Raw genomic sequence first — 19407 nt, forward strand, 5'->3', positions numbered from 1 at the left:
TTTTAAATTTCCGATTGAAGTTTTGAAAGTATAAATGAAAATTTTGTAAAGCAAATTAAGTAAAATATTTCATCTTTTTTGAAACTATTTTATCACTACAAAAATTATATTTTAATGAAAACTTATTTAGGTCAGTTGTTCTTAATTCTTTCTAATTCACGGAAATTTAATGTTTTAATCGTTTTTTTTTACACAATTGCGTTCTGATTCATTAATGTAAACTTCGGTTTATTGCTTTTCATTTTCCTTTTCACCATTCTTGAGTGACACTTACTGTCAAAGTACATTATTCATTTATTTTGTAATCAATTTTTATGCTTTTCAATAGCATAATGTCTTTATTCTGTTATTTTTTAACATTGCAACATTATCAATTCAATGTTTATTCTCATAATTAAATTTGATTTGTAAATTGTAAGAAGGCCTTTTTTCCAGTATCAGATTCAGGAGTATCCAAAGCGGACAAACTCAAAAATTAAAAATATTTTAATAATTAATTAAATAAATACACATGTCGGCGATTGTATTGTGAATGATCTGATAAACTACATTTGCCTTCATAAACATTTTTAATAAAAATAACGTTTTGAAGTTCAACAAATAAATTTTAAGGTGTTTTTCAAGGAGGAGGAATTAAGTCCCTGTAGCTCTCTCCTCGGATCCATCATGGGTTCGATCAGCCCATAGTGATGCTGTGGGTATTGAGACCTGACATATCCGGGATGCATCATCCCCAAAAAATTCTTGGAGTTTTTCTACCCGCCGAATTCGTTTCCGGGTACTCCAGAGCGGTAGACCTTTACTTTAACCCTCAGCCATCCGGTCGTTTGTAATTACTTTTAAAATTGTTTAACGAAAATAAAATAATGTAAAATTTATTATTTTTAATGAATTAAAATTATATAAATAAAAGTTTTCATACGTAATTGTAAATATTTATAATTATAATAATTTTTTTATTATTATAGAAAATTAAAATTTCTGTAATTATTGTAGAATAAAATACATTTAAATACTTATTCACTTCAGAGTTTGACTTTGATAAACTTTACTAATTTATTTTTATTTTTTTAAATTTTCCTGCTACGAATTAAAACTGATCGGCGGGATGATCAAAAGTTTTCCGGGTTTTCTTCACGTATCTAACACTTAAATAGAGGCCAATTTTCTAAAAAAAATCTTCTCGAAAGGTATTACACCTTGGCAGATCGCACTCTTGTCACATTGCTTTGTTCCATCAAACAAAAAAACGAATTAGAGCGTTGAGGTTTCTGAAAAACGCATTGAACCCGTCTCGGGCCAGCCCTGTCAATATCTGCACGTACAACTTGATGCCATTTCGAACTAAACTGACTCGTTGAACTTGGTGGAAACGTAAAAACAAACTCTGATTTCGGTGAAGTAATCAATCGTATTGATTTAACGTGATTGATTACTGTAATTGAACCATCTAAACTCGCTTTTAGCTAGCTTTTCGTCTCCGTGCAAAATTCAGCTTTCTACATCTGTATTAAATGAATTGATGACAAATTCATACCAAAATCACATACCCAAAAGTGAGAAATTGTTAATCCATTTAATTTGATAAACACATTTACTTTACCTTATGCTTGTGAGAAATCAGTGTTCTACACCTGATCTATGGGATGAAGTTGGAAAAACGTTTCTGTTTGTGTAAACATTTCTCAGCAAGCATAAAGTGGTTAAGTAAATTTGTTAACTAATGAAGAATTCTACAAATAAGCTTATCAATAAGAAAAAATATATACATCTTAGTGTAAATATTCGTAAAAAACGAAAGTTGGATTTACATAGACGGGGAATGAACGGTCAGATGACCGTGACATCCTACTGCTCTATAGAACCCGTGATCGAATCCGGACTGGTCAAAAAATTCCAGGAATTTTTCGGGGGTGAGCTATCCGGATATGTTGAGTACCATCCCACATTAACCGGTCACCCCATTGTGGGCCTGGCCGAACCATTATAGACTTGCTAAAAAGTCTCTTAGTGCCCACAGGCGAAAAGAGTTAAAAAAAAAAAAAAAAAAAAAAAAAAAAAAAAAAAAGACAGCCAGATAGTCCCGGCGGTAAAAGGCTGAACCCGTCTCTCTGAAAGAATCGGATTCGAGCTCGAGTTGACCCTGACCTATACCATTGGAGGCGAACCTGTGGCACGCGTATCATACGATTTCGATTTACCATCTGTCTTTTTCAATCAGCTTCTTTATAGTTATTCTAATTATGGCATATTCATTTAATTTCTTTAAATATCGTTATTCAAACTCCGAAATTTTGGAACGCATAAACAGTTTTAAAGCTAAGTATGCTTACTATTGCGCGTGGGCTCAAAAAACTTCGCCATCCCTGTTCTATAGGAATAATACCTTGTCTCTCACACTACTCTTGTAGTTTATTTATTTTTTAACTCTCCGCCTTGTGGGCAGTAAGAGGGCCTGTTTAAGTAAGCCCATTATGAGTTCGACCAGGCCCACAAGGAGGCGGCCGAATAACGAGGAACGGGGCCCGAAAGATCTGGGGATATTTTGACCCGTCCGGATACGATCCCAGGTCCCCAGAGCGGTAGGCTGCCACGTTGACCGCTCCGCCATCTGGCCATCGACGACTCTAGTGTCCAAAGTGCAGAAAAAGTTTTAATAATAATAATAATAATGTCAGAATACTTAAATAATTAATAATTAAAGTTAAAGCTAATTGATTAATTGCAAATATATAATAGATTCGTGCAATTAAATAGTTAAAATACCATAGAAAAATACTGAAACAGAAATCGAAATCGGTCTTCTCAATTTAAGATTTTCTTTAGTTTATTTTAGAATTAATAAATAAGTTTTAATTTTGAAATTAATATTTTGAATTATAAAATTTTTGAAAAAATGAGAACTCGTGTTGATGTTATTAAGACTAAAAAAAAGTTTAAAAAAGAAATGTGTTGATTGGTTAGAATTTACAAACAAACGATTACGTTTTGTTATCCGTCCAATCAGAGATGAGACGCGATTTTTGAAATGTAACGTGGAGTGAAATTTTCTAGAAGAGAAGGAATTTGTATTTAGCATTGATATAAGACTATTTTGTGGTAAGAATCGTTTTGTTTTAATATGAACGATTATAGAACTAGACAGGATAAATGATATTTTGTAAGATGATAAAGAATTATTGACGTAAATAATGAAATGTAATTGAAAAATTTCACTCACGTTCTTTTTAAACATGGAAGTTCGGTATAACACAGGAAATATTTTTTAAGCATTATTTTGAATAATATACTTAATAATTTTCAAGTAACTAACGCAAATTGTCATAAAAATGATCTTATTATTTCAGATTGTAACATATTCTAATTCTAAACAGTTTATTTACATTTCAAGTATCAAGTCAATTTTCAAATATTTTCCTTTTATTTTATTCGATAGAATGATTTGAATATTTTCACATTCCTAACTTGTCATTTGAGAGTCTGAACTTTAAAATTTAAATTCATTTTAGTGTTTTTTGGTAATTGTGTAGGTAGATCCAAAAAAAAAAAAGTTACAAGCTGCAGCATTTGAAAAGTAATTAATGTGGAGGGAATATTTTTTCCCCAGAGTGGAGAAAGGTGGTGCTAGTTGTCTTATACTGGTTGTGCGGGTAGGTAGTGCAAGTTTGCAGACACATCAGAGCGATTGAAATGGCAAATGTTTAGAAAAGGATGTTTAGAAAAGTAGCCTTGCTTGAAGTGATTTGCTTCTTACGGGCAAAGAGTGTCTGTATCTGAAATTCACAGTCAAATTATGGAAGTCTATGGTGAAGAAACAATGAGCATCCTCCTGCATGGCATTGCCAGTCCCCGTAATGCTTGCAAAACTCAACAATTACTGCAAAAGTTCAAGTGGGAAGTCTGGAGCCACCCTCCCATACAGCTCAGATTTGGCACCCAGTGACTATTTCCTTTTTCCAAAAATGAAGGAACACTTATCTGGAACAAGGTTCTCTTCAGACAGTGATGTGAAAACAGCTTCGAAGAACAGCTTCAATGGGCAGGGATGTGATTTCTACCAAGCTGGGTTATACAAGTTTGTCCGGCATTCGGATAAATGCCTAAATAGATTTGGTGATAATGCGGAAAAGTGATCGTCAAGTATGTTTCTTAATTTCCTTTTGTATTTTCTGTATATTGTTAATAAATAATTTTTTATTACCCTTGTAACCTTTTTTTGGATCCACCCTCATATTTACAAACTACATCATAATTTTTGTTAAAGTATTTGCAATAAATTGTTATCTTAGAACACCATAAGTATAGAAAAGTCAAATTAAAAATTGATACTAATACAGAATATATTTAAAGAATTTAAAATATGCAATAACTGAAATACAATTTGTCAGTTGAAGGCAAGCAAAAATATAAAGAAAAAAATATAAAAAATAAACCTCTCAAAAAGTAACAATAAGCATCTTGAATCTTTGATAGAGTTGTTTTTAAGTATTAATTTTATAAAGTTTCTTGTAAATGTTGGGAGTTATGACATAATTTGAAAGCTCCATTAATCATAAAATTCCTCAAAACTTTTTACCATGATGATGAATAAACAAAAACTATTTCAGATGATCAATAAATGAACTAAAAAGTAAAATTTAAAAATTGTTAAAAATATACAACATTGAAGACATATAAAAAGAAAAACTTTTGATGTTTTCTTAAATATCCTTTCACAACCACTGGAACACATATATAAATATTAAATTAAATAAAATATCTACAAACGTGAAGCAGATAATAGTAAGGGCTTATCACACCAGTGATAATAGGTGCAAACACTCATGAATCAAAGTAGAACATTTAATAAAAACAAAAAAGGGGGTGTACAGTAAAATTGACATATGAAAACAAAAAAAAAATCAAAATGCATTTTGGACTATTGGAATAGTCCCTCTTCAGTTGGTTTTAATTTAAAGGTGTTAATATACTTAAAACTATACAAGATAAATACACTACTATAATGGTATGAGCAGTAAGCATCATCAATATAGACAGATGTAAAAAAATCTTCATAATGTTGCAAGGTGGCGTGACATACAGGGTACTGATACAAACAGTTATAAGTTAGCACAATAATAGGTTAATAGTTCATAATAGGTTAACAGTTATTTCGTTTGATGTATGTTTGTATATATTATGAACTGCTTGACGTTTGTAGATATTTAATTTAATTTAATTATATCAAGGGCTAAAAGCAATTTTTTGTAGTATATAAACATCCCAAAGCTTGATGTATTAACATTATATTAATACATCAGGCTTTGGGAATTATTAATGGAACACAATCAACATTCATGGTGTCAACCTTCTTTTATAGGCTCTTTCCTGCCCTTATTTACGTAAATTGTTTAAAAGTTCCATGACGTCAGTTATGTTCAAAATTTTCATTGTAAAAAAATTCTTTACAATGAATGTGAAAGGATGTTCAAGAAAATTTTGAAAGTTTTTCTTTTTGTATAAGTCTTCAATGTAATTTTTTACATGTTTTTAAATATATATTTCATCCTGAATATTGAATTTTTTTTCTTTACAAAAAAAAGTAAAATATTTTTGGCCAAACACATATTTTTGGTCATCAGCTTTTAATAACTGAGAATAATAATAAAAAAATATTTGAAATTAAGAATAGTACATGTAAAGAAGAAATTTTTGTTAGAACAATTTTAAATTCAAATAAACAATTATAATACGAAGGCTATTTTTTAAATACACTCAAACCTGTTTTTGTGCGATTTTTTATTTGTGTGATTTTTTGTGTGTGGTATACGAATTTCAATCAAATTGGTATACTGCACACAAATAATTGCACAAAACACATTGCACATATAAAAAATCGCACAAAAAAAGATTGCACAAAAACAGGTTTGAGTGTAAGGTCCATTTTTTAACAAGAAGAAAAATACTGTAAATATCATTAAAATATATTTTTTTCCATATTCTACATACTTTTATCTACTTTTTTACATAATTTTCATTTTGTTTAAACATTTGTCATACCGCTCAACAATTTTTTGAATTCCGATTTCAAAGAAATCTGCCGCCTGTCAAGAAGCCCAATCCGCGACTGCAGTTTTCACTTCTTCGTCGTTGAAATGTTGACCACCAAGGAACTCCTTTAAGTATCGAAACAAGTGAAAATCACTGGGTGCAAGGTCTGGACTGTGTGGATGATCATATCGAGTCAAAACGATAAAGTACTGCCTAATCTTTTTGTTTTGTGATCGTCAGAAAGCAGTGTTGGAACCCACCGAGAACACAATTTTCGATAACTCAGTTTCTCCGAAACAATGGCATACGAAACTGATCTTGAAATCTATGGAAATTCAATTGATAATGTTGAAATCGTGAATCGTCGGTCCTCTCGAATTTTGTTATCCACATCACGAATCAAATCTTCAGAAATCAGAGAAGGTCGGCCAGGGCGTGGCTCGTCGTGCACATTAACTCGCCCATCCTTGAACATTCTTACCCATTTTCGAACTTTACTGTCACTCATAGCGTTATCACCGCAAACTTCACAAATCTGTCAGTGAATTTCCGCTGCTGCCAAGTTTCTTGCATTCAAGAATCGAATAACAGATCATATCTCACAGTCGGCGTGAGACTCAATTTTCTTAAACATTTTAAACTTCTACAGCTCAGCATACAGACAGACGATATGGCTGCAAATGGCGTCAAAACGCGCGCCAAGCTTGCTCGGAGCAGAAGCGCATACATACTGCCGTGATTGCGCATTATTCTCACTTTCATTCACAAATGGACCTTATTTAAAAAATAGCCCTCGTATAATAAAACTTTAAAATTACACATATACAATGGAATAATTTTCATTAATACAAAATTTTTATATTAAAATATTTGTACATGAAATAAAAACATAAATAAAAAATAATTATTTTTTTAAAAATTGTGTATTTAGTTATTTCTGATAGAATTCCATCATTTTATACAAAATTTATTTTTGTTCTTTGTTCTAAAGATATTCTGCTACATATGGTTATACTTTAAAAGTTTTATTCTATTTTTAGTAGTCATTTAAGTTAAAATCTTGTTCTAACAAAAATGTTTAACATCATTCTAATCTGTTAATTGAGTTGTTATATGCATGGAGTGTCAAGCCTTGTCATGATAGGAGCCATATATCACCTATCAGAAATATGTGAGACCCATATCTTCTATTGGAATGGTATCTTATGTTATATATACTGTAGTTATCACTTTTCTGTAGAAATTATTGTTACTTTTGTGAGGATGCAACAGTTATTTCTATACCAACAGGTTGCCAAAAAATTGGAGATCACGTGAATGAATACTGGACATGGATGCAGAAGCAGTATAGGAAACACTTGTTAATTTCAAATCGGATAGTTCAGAATCCTGTTAGTTGTACTTTTGTCCCAGATGGGGATATAGAGTTTACAAGTTAAGGAATTTGGTTAGTTTGAAATATGGCTACTTTGAAATTCAAAGCAAAAATTCTGTCCAAACTGTGGTATGGTTATGTTAACTTGTTCATTTAGATTGAAGTGTCTTCATACTATAAGAGAACAATAGACCAAGAACAGCTCTAATCTGGTCAATATGGCTTTGTTTTTATAGTAACACATTTTTGGATGTCACCTTAGCTGTGGACTGCCCTTTTTTCTCTTATCATAAAATGTGGCAGGTTTTCAGGATTGCAAGATTGGGCTGCAAGTAGCAGATTGAGATATTTGTATGGTTCTAGCCTTACACATTTAGGTGACTTACTACTTTTTGGGCCACTTTAAAAGTAATTTGGGCTACATTTCTAAGAATTCTACATTACTTTTTATAAAATCTATCTGGCAGTCTGTGATGTTCTTACCAGACACATGCTGTTTACCTGCAATTTATTTATATTATTATTATTAATTATTAATTAACAAAAATAGCTTTCTCTATAAATAGCTGTATTCCATTTGCTTAATAAATTACATCAGTTACATGGCATTTGGCGTATTTTACAGAAATATGTAAATTATTAGAGAAAGATAACATACACACTGTCTGTCAGCATTACGTAAAAATATTTATTTTGTGAGTACTTTCGACATAGTATATAACTGTCAAAAATACTCACAAAATAAATATTTTTATGCAATGCCGACAGACAGTGGTGTATGTTATCTTTCTCTAATAGTATAAATTGTCATGTACAGCTATTTAAATTTTATTGCTTTTATGGAATATGTAAATCTCAGATAATTTGATACTTGATGAAATGAAGTCGCAATTATTTCATCCCTTGAATTTTAAAGTAACGAGGATTTCCTGTAGTAGTAGCATAATCCATTTATTATAGAAAATTGAAAACAGTTCTTTTAAAATAGAATCACTTGTTTAGATAAAAAGCTACAGTTCAGTTTCCTTTGTAAACATGGTCTCTTGACATGTTGACAACCCCAGGATGGTGTTGTCAATAGCACTTGAGTGAGATGATATTCAGTCACTCTAGAATAGCATGATTGGTGGAGATCAGTTGGTAGGAGACGTGATATAGATGGAAGCAAGAGTACAAGAAACGAAAAATGTAGTTTGTTTCTATATATTGCATATGGTAGTTAAGTACAGCACAAAAACAAAACAAATGAACACAGAAAAGAACAGCAAAAGGTTAAAATTCTCATGTCCAGGCACTCTATCCATTCCAAAGCTTCATTATTACACTGATGATCGTCCATCAAATGGTTGCTGATGGCAGTCTTGAACTATGTGTTTAATAGTTTGGATTTGACTGCAGTCACAGCATGCATCAGTTTAGTAGTCAGACAAAACGACAAAACAATGTCAGTTCCCTATGTTAAGGGCGGCTGTCGGGGTGTCTGACTCCATGTTAAGAGCAACCCTCCTTCCGAGTATGATGGTAGCTAGCATATGCACTCAGACCAAGTCTTTGACTGACTAATACCATCAATGGGTTGCCAAATATCTTTGGATATCCTGGCTTGTACAGCAATCAAATTCTACATGGTTTGTTTCTATAAAAGGTAAAGATCAGCAATGACAATTTGTTGATATTAGCTCAGTTGTTTCCATTTATTGCTTATTTGGCATAAATTTAATAAATAAATGAAAACAAAAACAAAGTCCCAATAGAGAATGGATTTGCTTTATTGAAATTTTATAATTTCAATAAAATCAATGAATTTTTACATTTATATACATCGGCTTTCTGCTTTGTAATCCCATTGCAGTGAAGCCATTGCTGAAATAAGACACAGCACAAACACATGCAAGACTTGTTTGTGGTCTACAGCATATGGTCCTTTCAAACTTTCAAATGTCCATGAGTGTCTCCCACTTGTTTCCTGAAAAATTCAACATGTTTGAGAGTCATCAAAGGTCCATCTAATTTCTGTTGAGTCAATGACCACACAGTAAGTAGTTGAATCTAAGATGATTGAACAAATTTCATTGATATTGCCTCTGATCAGTTTGCTGTGATATTGACTAGTTTGCACCAGGCTTTATGGTATTAATTTGTACCTTACTGTGGCCATTGACCAGCAATAAGAAAATTGTCTCTATCATTGTGTATTTATTTTTTATTTAACAACTGCACTATTTAAGGAATCAAAATAGCAATTTATTATTCAAAACATATCTATTGTATATTTCATAAGAATTCATAATTATAGCTAAAGACATGCAATTTTATTATGTAAATTCATTTGAGAAACTTATTATGGTTATAATCCATTGTATCAAGACAAAGTATCATTTTTCATTTTATTTGTCAGTTCTTCAGGAATAAATTTTTTGACCATAGATATTTTTTAAATTATATTTTATCTCAAGCAAGTTATTTATTTAATTTTATATTTATTGTTTAAAAATTATATTTTGTAAAGGTTAATTTTCTACTTGTGATAATAGGTGATTGAAGTGTAAAATATTGACTTGACAAAATATGGATTGGGTTGCTAGTGAATGGAAACAAAATTTGCCTCCTTTGGCAGTTCAAAAAATCAATTGCCTTGAAGAACAAGTTGAAAGACTACAGAAGGAGAAACAACAAAAGCAGCTTCAAGTAGAAAGTTTGGGGCAAAATTTAGATATTCAAAAAAGAAAGGTAGGTCTAATAATACTTTTGTAGCTGTGTTGTCTGTTGCATAATGGAAGAAAGAAGTTGACTAATAAACTTTGTTTTTGCTACCATTACATCTTATTTAAAACAAAGGGGTTCTTGAAAGACAAGTAGAATACATTCTTGCAGTTTAAGTGATGACAGTTGACTAAAATCTGGTCTCCAAAACCTCTCTCTCTTTCCCCTATGCTTTTTTCTCTGATCTCGTAATGCTCCCTCTTTCAAGAGGGGGTCACTGTCAAACATGCATACCTGCATATTTGACAGTGACAGTTTATTAGTTTATAAGATTATCTCAAAAGTTTGAAATTGATCTCTTCAGTTTCTGTTGCTATTATGATTTGTGTAATTGCCACATAGTCCAATTGCAACAATGAGGTCTGGTAATAGAGTTCATGGAACTCTGTTAAGTGTTCCTCTAGATCAGGGATGCCTTTGGTCTTAACTTGTTAAGACCAAAGGCCACATAGATCTACTGTGATTTACGGGAGGGTTGCCAAAAAGAAAACTTGAAAGTTATCTACCACAGCTGTTACTCATGTTTTGCGGGAAACGTCCAAAAATCTACATGGGAAGACAGCTATCTTGCCAGATGTGTTGACTTTACTGAATATACTCAAATAGATTGCCAATTATTCAGTTATCCATAGCATTGTTAAAGGTGGGGACTGAAAAAAAAGTCAAAAAATAAAAATTTCTATTGGATATATAATTAAGAAACTTTGTGAGCCCATTGAAGATGTTCAATAAAATGTAAATAACTTTTATTTGAATCAATTTCAGGAATTTGAAACATTATTAATTTTTAATTAATTAAATTATGATCAAATACATTTGAGCATGGGCATTATTTAAGAGTTAAAATAATGGTGAGGTGGGCTGCCGGCAAATTAATGGAGGGCCACAGTCTGTTCATCCTTGCTGTAGATGCCAAATTATAGACTACTAGCTTACCCGTCGCGCGTTGCTGCGATTTCAGAAGAAAGGAAATTCAAGCAAACTCATAATAAAATTCAATTTACATTTTATTATTTTTACTGGAACTTATTATTATTATTATTATTAATTTTCATCGGGAAAACATTTCAAAGTGTCGTTTCAATTCTATTTATTTATTGGAGTACTTGTGGATACACAATATTTTTTGTTTTTCTGTCTGGTGCGTACACGAATAAATCAGAAGGTTTTCCGACGCATGAGCTGGCCACATACAGTTGTCCATGTGAGAAGCATGGATTCTCCAAATCTAGCCCACACACTTGCAACGATTGTCCCTGTGCTTTGTTGATGGTCCATGCAAAAGCGATTCGCACTGGAAACTGCAAACATTTGAATTCAAATGGCATATCTGTTGGGATCATTGGAATACATAGCAACAGTACATCTTTCCCCTTGAATTTCCCATTTAAAATTGTAGCTTCGATGACATTGTTCATCATCTTTTTCACTGAAAGTCTTGTACCGTTACAAAGTCGTGGTGGATTGATGTTTCGAAGAAGAATGATAGGCACACCAATTTTACATGTGGTTTTTTACGGCATGTAAATAGAAGCCAAGTTCTTCACAGTAAGCCTTAATCCTGTCCCTCTCCCTGCTGGGGAATATCGAAAAATCCCTTTTTAGTGTATATTCTGTTGATGTAGCCTATTAAAACGCAATTAAGAACGCAAAAAACCACATGTAAAATAGAAAAAATAGAAGCAGAGTTCTTCACGGTAAGCCTTAATCCTGTCCATCTCCCCTAAGTAGGGGGAATTTCGACATGTATATTATATAAAAACACGTGCGTATTCGAATGCAATGTTGTGTCAAAATTTCAAAGGAATCGGTAGGAACAAACAAACGTTATATTTTATTTATATAGATAGGTAGAAAATGATCTGCTTTAGTCCATTTTCACAGAAAAGCATAATGCCTCACAGAAAAGCAAACTTAGGTCGTCTGAAGTTAGCGCCATCTGTTGGACATAAAAGTCTTAATCCATATATAAATATATTTTTGAAAGGGGGGAAATGGTGATCTTCACATATGCCACAAACCTTTGCGGGAGTGTATTAAACATCTTCCCAAAGTTTCATGGCAATTGGATAAATAGTGTGGTAATGCATGAAGGACAGACACACAGACAGACATACATTCGTTTTTATATATATAGATGATATGCAATGTTGTGGCATTCCAGATACTACTTGCTTTCTTTATAATATCTTTGTAATCTGTGGTATTAGTTTACAAAGATGTTATAAAGAAAGCAAATAGATTTTGTGAGCGTATGTAATTTAATATACAGTCAAACCTGTTTTTATGCGGGGGATAGGGACCGCATTAAAAAAAACGCATAAAAAAATCTCACGAAACTTCACGAATGGCTGTAAATAATAGTTTTCGCGACACAATTAAAAAATATTTTTTTTATGCGGTCAACAGGGACCGCATAAAAAAAGTCTCACATAGAAAATAACTCAAAACCGTACGAAATAGAATTTATTGACAACAGATGTCAGCACTTGACTGCATCGTCTGGTCTATCGTCTGTTTTACATATTTTTGTCCAGGTGGTGTTTTGTTGACTTAAAAAGTAAATTATTTCATTTTTCGCATATTCATGCAATAATATTACTATAATAAGTGCATTTATGCTATAATAAGTTTATTTAGCTATAATAAGTCAATGTAAGACATGACGAATCGCACGAGACTAGTCACCAACTATACCGCACAAATTAAAAATTCGCATTAAAAAAATCGCACAAATAAAAATCGCACATAAAAAGAGTGCATAAAAACAGGTTTGACTGTATATATATGATATTAAATTACATATGTTCACAGTATCTAGAATATAAGAATATAATATATACAGTACCTCAGTTTTTGTTGATTTTTTTTTTTTTTTTTTTTTTTTTTTTTTTTGCAAAAAAATTCTTAGTTTTTGTCAGTGTGCCCAGATGACCTTGCTGCTAATTTTGTGAAAACAAAGGGCGACCCACACATTTTTCTGCCCTGTGGTGGTGTTTCTTGTTTTGTGAACATTACCCTGCATCTAGTGAAACAATTCCATTGCTTTCCTATCTTTTTAGCAACATCATGGAGGCCCACCAGTGAGTGACCAAGCAGTTCCAATCCCTGAACACTGTGAGTTCAGTCATGGGTTAGCGCCTTGCCAGAATGGGCTGGCCATATGGAGTTTTCTGGGTTTTCTCCACTTCTGTAATGCCTGAATAAGGGCCAGTTACTGTTAAAAAGACCTCCTAGAAGGCATTCCTCTAGGCAGATCGCCTAAGTGTTGCTAGTATTAAACACTATATTTATTTTCTATAAAATGTGTTTTTGGTATGTATTTTGGAGTGTCTAGAATGAATTAATTGAATTTACATTGATTCATATGGAAATAATTGCCTCTGTTTTTGTCAGTTTTGGATTTCGCCGATTGTTTTCAGATGGATTATCGACAAAAACTGAGGTATCATTGAATATATATTCTTATATTCTAGATATTTGGATGTAAAATGTAAAGTATTCATGATGACATCTCAACTATCTATCATTTTATTGTACTAGTTTCATCTTGTCCAGTTTATAATATGAATTTTGGCCTGAAAGGTTTTACATAATTCTCACTACAGCAAATATATGATAATCATGCATTAAAATATTATGCACTGACAACTGTCATAGTCATTCGGTTAGTCAATCACTTGTTTGAACACACAATCAACACATACTTTCAATAATGAAAAGCATACTTAACACATTTTTAAAGTTTGAGCCAGTATTATACTACATCAAAAGTTAGGTAGGCACTGATTGGATTTGATTAAAAACAACAAGGGATTTAACTCTAACACTGGTTAGCAATCTTCAAACACCATTAAAGAATATAGAAAATTGAAAAATGAAACTTTAGCTTACAGTATTTTCTTGTGTTATATTTTCATAGATGTATTGAAATACGTTGTTTTTTTCTTTTTACTTGTAATTTAGTTAGAAGAACAAAAGCTGCAAAAGTTACAAGTAGAGAGAGAACAACAATCTTTAAATGAAACAAACTGTGAATTGGAACAAAAACTACAGAAAATGCATCAAGAACTTAATGTTAAAGATTCAAAAATAAAATGTCTTGAAAATCATTTAGCACAATCAAAATTACAAAAAGAAAATGTGAAGGTAAGTAAATTTATAAAACTAAAATTATTCTAAGATATTAGTATTATTTGCTGCATGAGGAAAAGTTATTTTCATAAAAACAATATAGTTAACATTTTAAATGCTACACATCACAATTTAGTTTGACTTTTTCTTTCTTGAATTAGCAGTCAGTTTTGTAAACTATTTTTACAATTTTGTGATAACATATAGTATATTTGAACTTATTTGCATATAATAATAATTATTTATTAAATATTACTGATGTTATATTGGTATATTATTTCAAATACATATTTAATGGTACTACAATTTAAAAGAAATTTATTTAGCACATTAAGTGCCACACTAGTGGAGCATAAAATATCACATTGGGCCATGGTCCCTTTTATGAACAAAAAGCACAAATATCATGGTTATTTAATATAATTTTATTTCAATTGTTTAAAAAACTTTTTCCCAATTTTTAGGCATGTAGCAAAATTGCCACATGTGGCCCGAATGATTTTTTTTTATCAAGTTATGCCATCTTATATGCTCATCAGCTTTCAAATTCAACAAAACTTATACGCATTCTATGTTGCATAAATGGTGATATGAATCCAAGAAAAATATTGATAGAATAAACATTGAAATAATATATCTACTGTTTTTTTTACTGTTTATATTTACTGAGAGAAAATGAAAATTGCTTCTTGAATATTTGTTTTTGTGTTTTATATTTTTATGATATTGTACTTATTCGTGTTTATTCTGCAAAAGAAAAAAACAGAAAAGGCAAATTTTGCCCATTTTTTTATATTTTAACAGTATAGGGGAAAAAATTAAATTCCTATTAGTATTCTATCAAAAAATTTTGCCAAGTGCAATTTTTATTCTCACAGGTCATGCTTTAACTATTTCCATTCGTTTATACGGCTAGCATGTTTCTCTGCAATAACACAGCTCAGATTTAAATGTATAGTGTGTGTGTTGCCTTTTATCAACACACAGCCTGGGTGAGTTGCTGAGTGTGTTGCATATTTGCTACACGTAGTGTGTAATGTGTTAAAAATAATTTTGTTTATAATATATTAAGAATATCTTTAATTGTTTTTTTAAAAAATGTAGACTACACATATTCTCACTAACTTATCCAGCAGTTGTCAAAATTATTACCTTTTTAATGTTTTAGATCTTCTGGGAAGGTCTTCATCAGGAAATTTGAATATTTGACAACTGCTGGACTATTTTGACAAGTTAATGAGAATTTGTGTATTAAGTTGTCCAGTTTGAAGTTTAGTAACTGTTAATAAAAATGAAGACTTAAGATTTAAATATGTTTGAACACATTCAATGTTTCATTTTATATTCTATGAAGGAAAGTCAGTAATTAGGTTACAAATAAACACCAAAAAAATAAATAAATAAGCAAGAAAGTGTCTAATACAGAACTTCAATTTTGAAAAAAAATTGCTAAGAACATTCAGGCACTTGTTCCAGCATTCTACCAGCTTCTGAAAACATGTTGTACAAAAACTTGTTGATTGCTGTTAGAATCATCACTACATATTTCTGAATATCATTATTGGTTGTAAGATGTTTGCTGTTTAAGTGTTTTGTAAAGGTCCAACTAGGAGATTATATAGCTCAGATCCAGCATCAAGTGATTTCCATCTTTTTTGACTCTTAAAAGAACATTGAATTGGTGAATATTTTTTAAGCAATGAATCTTCATTACTTAAAAAACTTTATCAGCAATTAACAAATTTTTATGCAGCATGTTTTCAGAAACTGGTAGAACATTGGGTCAAGTACAGTTTAACCCGATTATAACGTCATTGGATATAACAACAACCCTAATATAACGTCAAATTTTATCGATCCCACGATTTTACTATACTAGATAATGTTAAAAAAAACCCACTTGTAACAACATAAAACCCTGTTTTAATGTCATATTTGAAGCACTCTCAAATTTACAAAATTAGATTACAAATTTTATTTATCAAAAAAAAATACTGTGTTCAGTCCTAGGATCAGAGTTCACTTTCCTAGAACGACTGTGGGTGGTGCTCTTTCCACCTGACTTTGGTGGGGTGAAATTTGCCACTTTTAAATGACATGACAATCAGTTATTACATACTAATTTTTAAATTACTTTATGCTAAATTGTTAAATATTCTATTATTTTTAATATAACATATTATATCAAATAGTTTATAAACAAATAATTGAATTATTTTTAATTGGCATACATTAATATAACCTTTTGTTGTCTTTTGATCAACATTATTCTCAAAACCGGAAGTTCCGCCATTATTGAAACTTAAGACAAATAGAAATTTCTTATAAAATGTAATTTTTGAAATTTTTAATTACATCGATGTAAATAAAGTTTATTTAAACATGTAGTTTGCACTTTTATACATACAATAATAAATTATTACTATCATAATACATACAGTACTGTATTACCATCAAGAAATAATTTTATGGTAAAACATACAATGTAAAATTAGAATGGAGTTTATAATAGATTCTTAAACACACTTGGTACGTTTTATTGGACTGAAATTATGACCCTGCAGATAACGACACTTGGTTATAACGTCAAAAAATTGCCAGTCTCATGGATGACGTTATAAATGGGTTAAACTGTATTTAAATGTTCTATGAACATTTATTTTTCAACAAAATTCTGTTAGAAACTTTTGTCTTACTTTTGGTATATGTTCATAACTAGTTAATAACTCATATTTGAAGAACAAGTAAAAACATTTTTATTGTAATGATTGCATGCTATGTAATTGAAAGTTTTTCTAATATATCATAACAAATTTTTTTTTATTGGAAAAGATATTAAGCTATCCTACTTTTAAAGATATGAAATATTTATTAAATTTATATGCACAGACATACTTTAGTTGACAGATACTGAATTTTTTAAAAATTCTGAACAATTATTATAACAGTTTATTAATACAGTGTCTTTTTTTAAAAATATACAAATTTTAATTGTAGTAATTAAAAATTTAAGAATTTCATATATTTTTAATAGTCAAAAGAGAAAGAATCAACAAATATGATTGATAAATTCACAATGAGTGATGATTTGATGGAAATTGATTCTAAAAAAGAAGAAAAATTAGGTAAGTTTTTCTTATTTTTTTAAAATTGTAATTTATTTATTTTATTTAATTTTTTAATATCAGATAAGGAATTAAATCAATATCAGAAATGTGAAACTCCCCAAAGTGGTGGTAAATATGGTTTTAAACATTCTGATCAATTAGAAAAATCAAGAATTGATGTTGAATTGGCCAATGAAAAAGTAAATATTAAAATATTTTATTTATATAATTTTTAATAAATTCAGTTTTTTAAAATAAGAGAATATTAATGATTTAAAAATTACTTAGATTTTTTTTTAAAGTTGAAATTAATGATGATATTTTAAAACAGTTAAGATAAACTTACCATCTTTTTCCATTTTTCAGATAATGTGCTTAGAGCAAAAAATTATTCAATTAACCAAAGAATTAGAATGTCAAAGGCATAATTCAGAAGCAGTAAAATTAACAATTGAACAAAAATTTAAAGAAAAGGAGAACAACTTTAAAGATGAAATAAAAAATCAGACACAAGGTAGTAATTTTAGAAACTTTGAACATTGATCAAGTTGTAAGTTATTGTCTACTGTGCAAATTTATCCATATTTAGATTAGTCTTGTGAATCATCACCTATTTTGGTTTAATTTAAATTAAATCAGATGATATCTTGCATAGCAATACGTATTTGTTATTTATGAGTATTCTGACCTAGTTTCATATATAATAATTTTAAATTTTCTATTTTTTAGCTTTGTATGATTTAGAAAAACAATTTGCAGAGACCAAATCGAAGTTACAGCAAGAACTGACTTGTGCTCTAAAAAATTTAGATGCATCTAACTCTCAACTGGAAAAATTGGAAAAACAAAAAAAGTAACATTTTCCTATAAATATAGTAATTATTATTAAATCTAGTTCAAACTACTATTTTCTAACTGAAAACTTCTTTCAAAAATCTCCAGCGATATTCAACTTTATATGTTAATCTTTTTAGGCATTTCCTAAAAAATTTCTAGTTTGAGAAAAGTACTTTGATTTGGATTTATGTTTATGTGTATTTATTACGGAAGTTACTAAAAACTTTCTTAATAAACGCTTGATAATATATTATTATTAAAGTAAAAAAAAGTCAGGAAATATTTAAAAACCCCTTAATATTTAAAGTTCAGAGATATTATCAAAAGTTAGCAACTGTTCTAATAATTTCAAATTAATTTATTTTTATTCATATTTAAATTTTATAATGCAGCAATAGTTATTACTATAAATACATTTCTATAAAAATTAAAGTACTTAATGTAATTTAACTGTTTCATATTAACTTTTCTTTTCTTTCAGAGATAATGAAAAAGAATTACGTGATTTACATAATACTGTAAATGAATTTCACTCAAACTTTCAAGCAAAAGATAACCAAATAAATGATTTAAAAAAGCAGGTTGAAAGTATAGAAAAAGAAAAATCGTACATGAAAAGTAAATTGCAACAAGAAGAAGAAAAGACAAAAGAAATAAAACTTCAGTTTGACAATGTAAAAATTTATTTACAGCAAAAAGAATCAGAATTACAAGCTGCAAAATCTAATTGTGAAGAAAAATTAGCTCAATTACAACAAACTCAAAATAAATTTGATACATTAACACAGCAATATAATTCCTGTGTAAATGAATTTCAGGTATTTGCAATAATGTTTTTACTATTTAATTATTTCATTTTTTTAAATAAATTGGAGCGAAACAGTACAAAATTTTTATAAATCTTTATCAAAATTAAATTGTTTTTGTAATGCAGTTTTCTTTTATTTTTATTTGAATTATTAAGGTAGATTATACTAAAAGAAAACATAAATATTAATTTTGAATATTTTATTTTTTTACAGTAAATCAAAAATAATTTTTTTATTAATAAAATTAAAAAATAATTGTTTTTATTAAATATATTATCAAGCAGTAAACTATGAATTTTTGTCAGAATGAAAACAATTATGAGTACTAGTACCATAATATTAAGATATACAC

General features: G+C 29.8%; 1 protein-coding gene across 3 annotated transcripts in view; it reads left to right on the forward strand.

Annotated features, from left to right (window-relative positions):
* Positions 1-19407, forward strand: part of LOC136969360 (centromere protein F-like) — a 352144-nt gene that overhangs the window by 305552 nt on the left and 27185 nt on the right. Inside the window, exons 1-8 of one of the 3 annotated variants that reach the window (XM_067263489.1) lie at positions 3079-3198; positions 9940-10135; positions 14135-14317; positions 17337-17427; positions 17491-17609; positions 17776-17923; positions 18139-18262; positions 18728-19064. In XM_067263489.1, coding sequence (XP_067119590.1) covers positions 9974-10135; positions 14135-14317; positions 17337-17427; positions 17491-17609; positions 17776-17923; positions 18139-18262; positions 18728-19064 — 1164 coding nt within the window. In that variant the 5' untranslated portion in view covers positions 3079-3198; positions 9940-9973. Of the gene's footprint in view, positions 1-3078; positions 3199-9914; positions 10136-14134; positions 14318-17336; positions 17428-17490; positions 17610-17775; positions 17924-18138; positions 18263-18727; positions 19065-19407 lie in introns of those variants that run through there. The other 2 variants (XM_067263491.1, XM_067263490.1) reach the window with 2 other exon arrangements.

This window comes from Centruroides vittatus, unplaced genomic scaffold (assembly GCF_030686945.1).
Source record: "Centruroides vittatus isolate TY-2023 unplaced genomic scaffold, ASM3068694v2 contig_1777, whole genome shotgun sequence".
NCBI lineage: Eukaryota > Metazoa > Arthropoda > Arachnida > Scorpiones > Buthidae > Centruroides > Centruroides vittatus.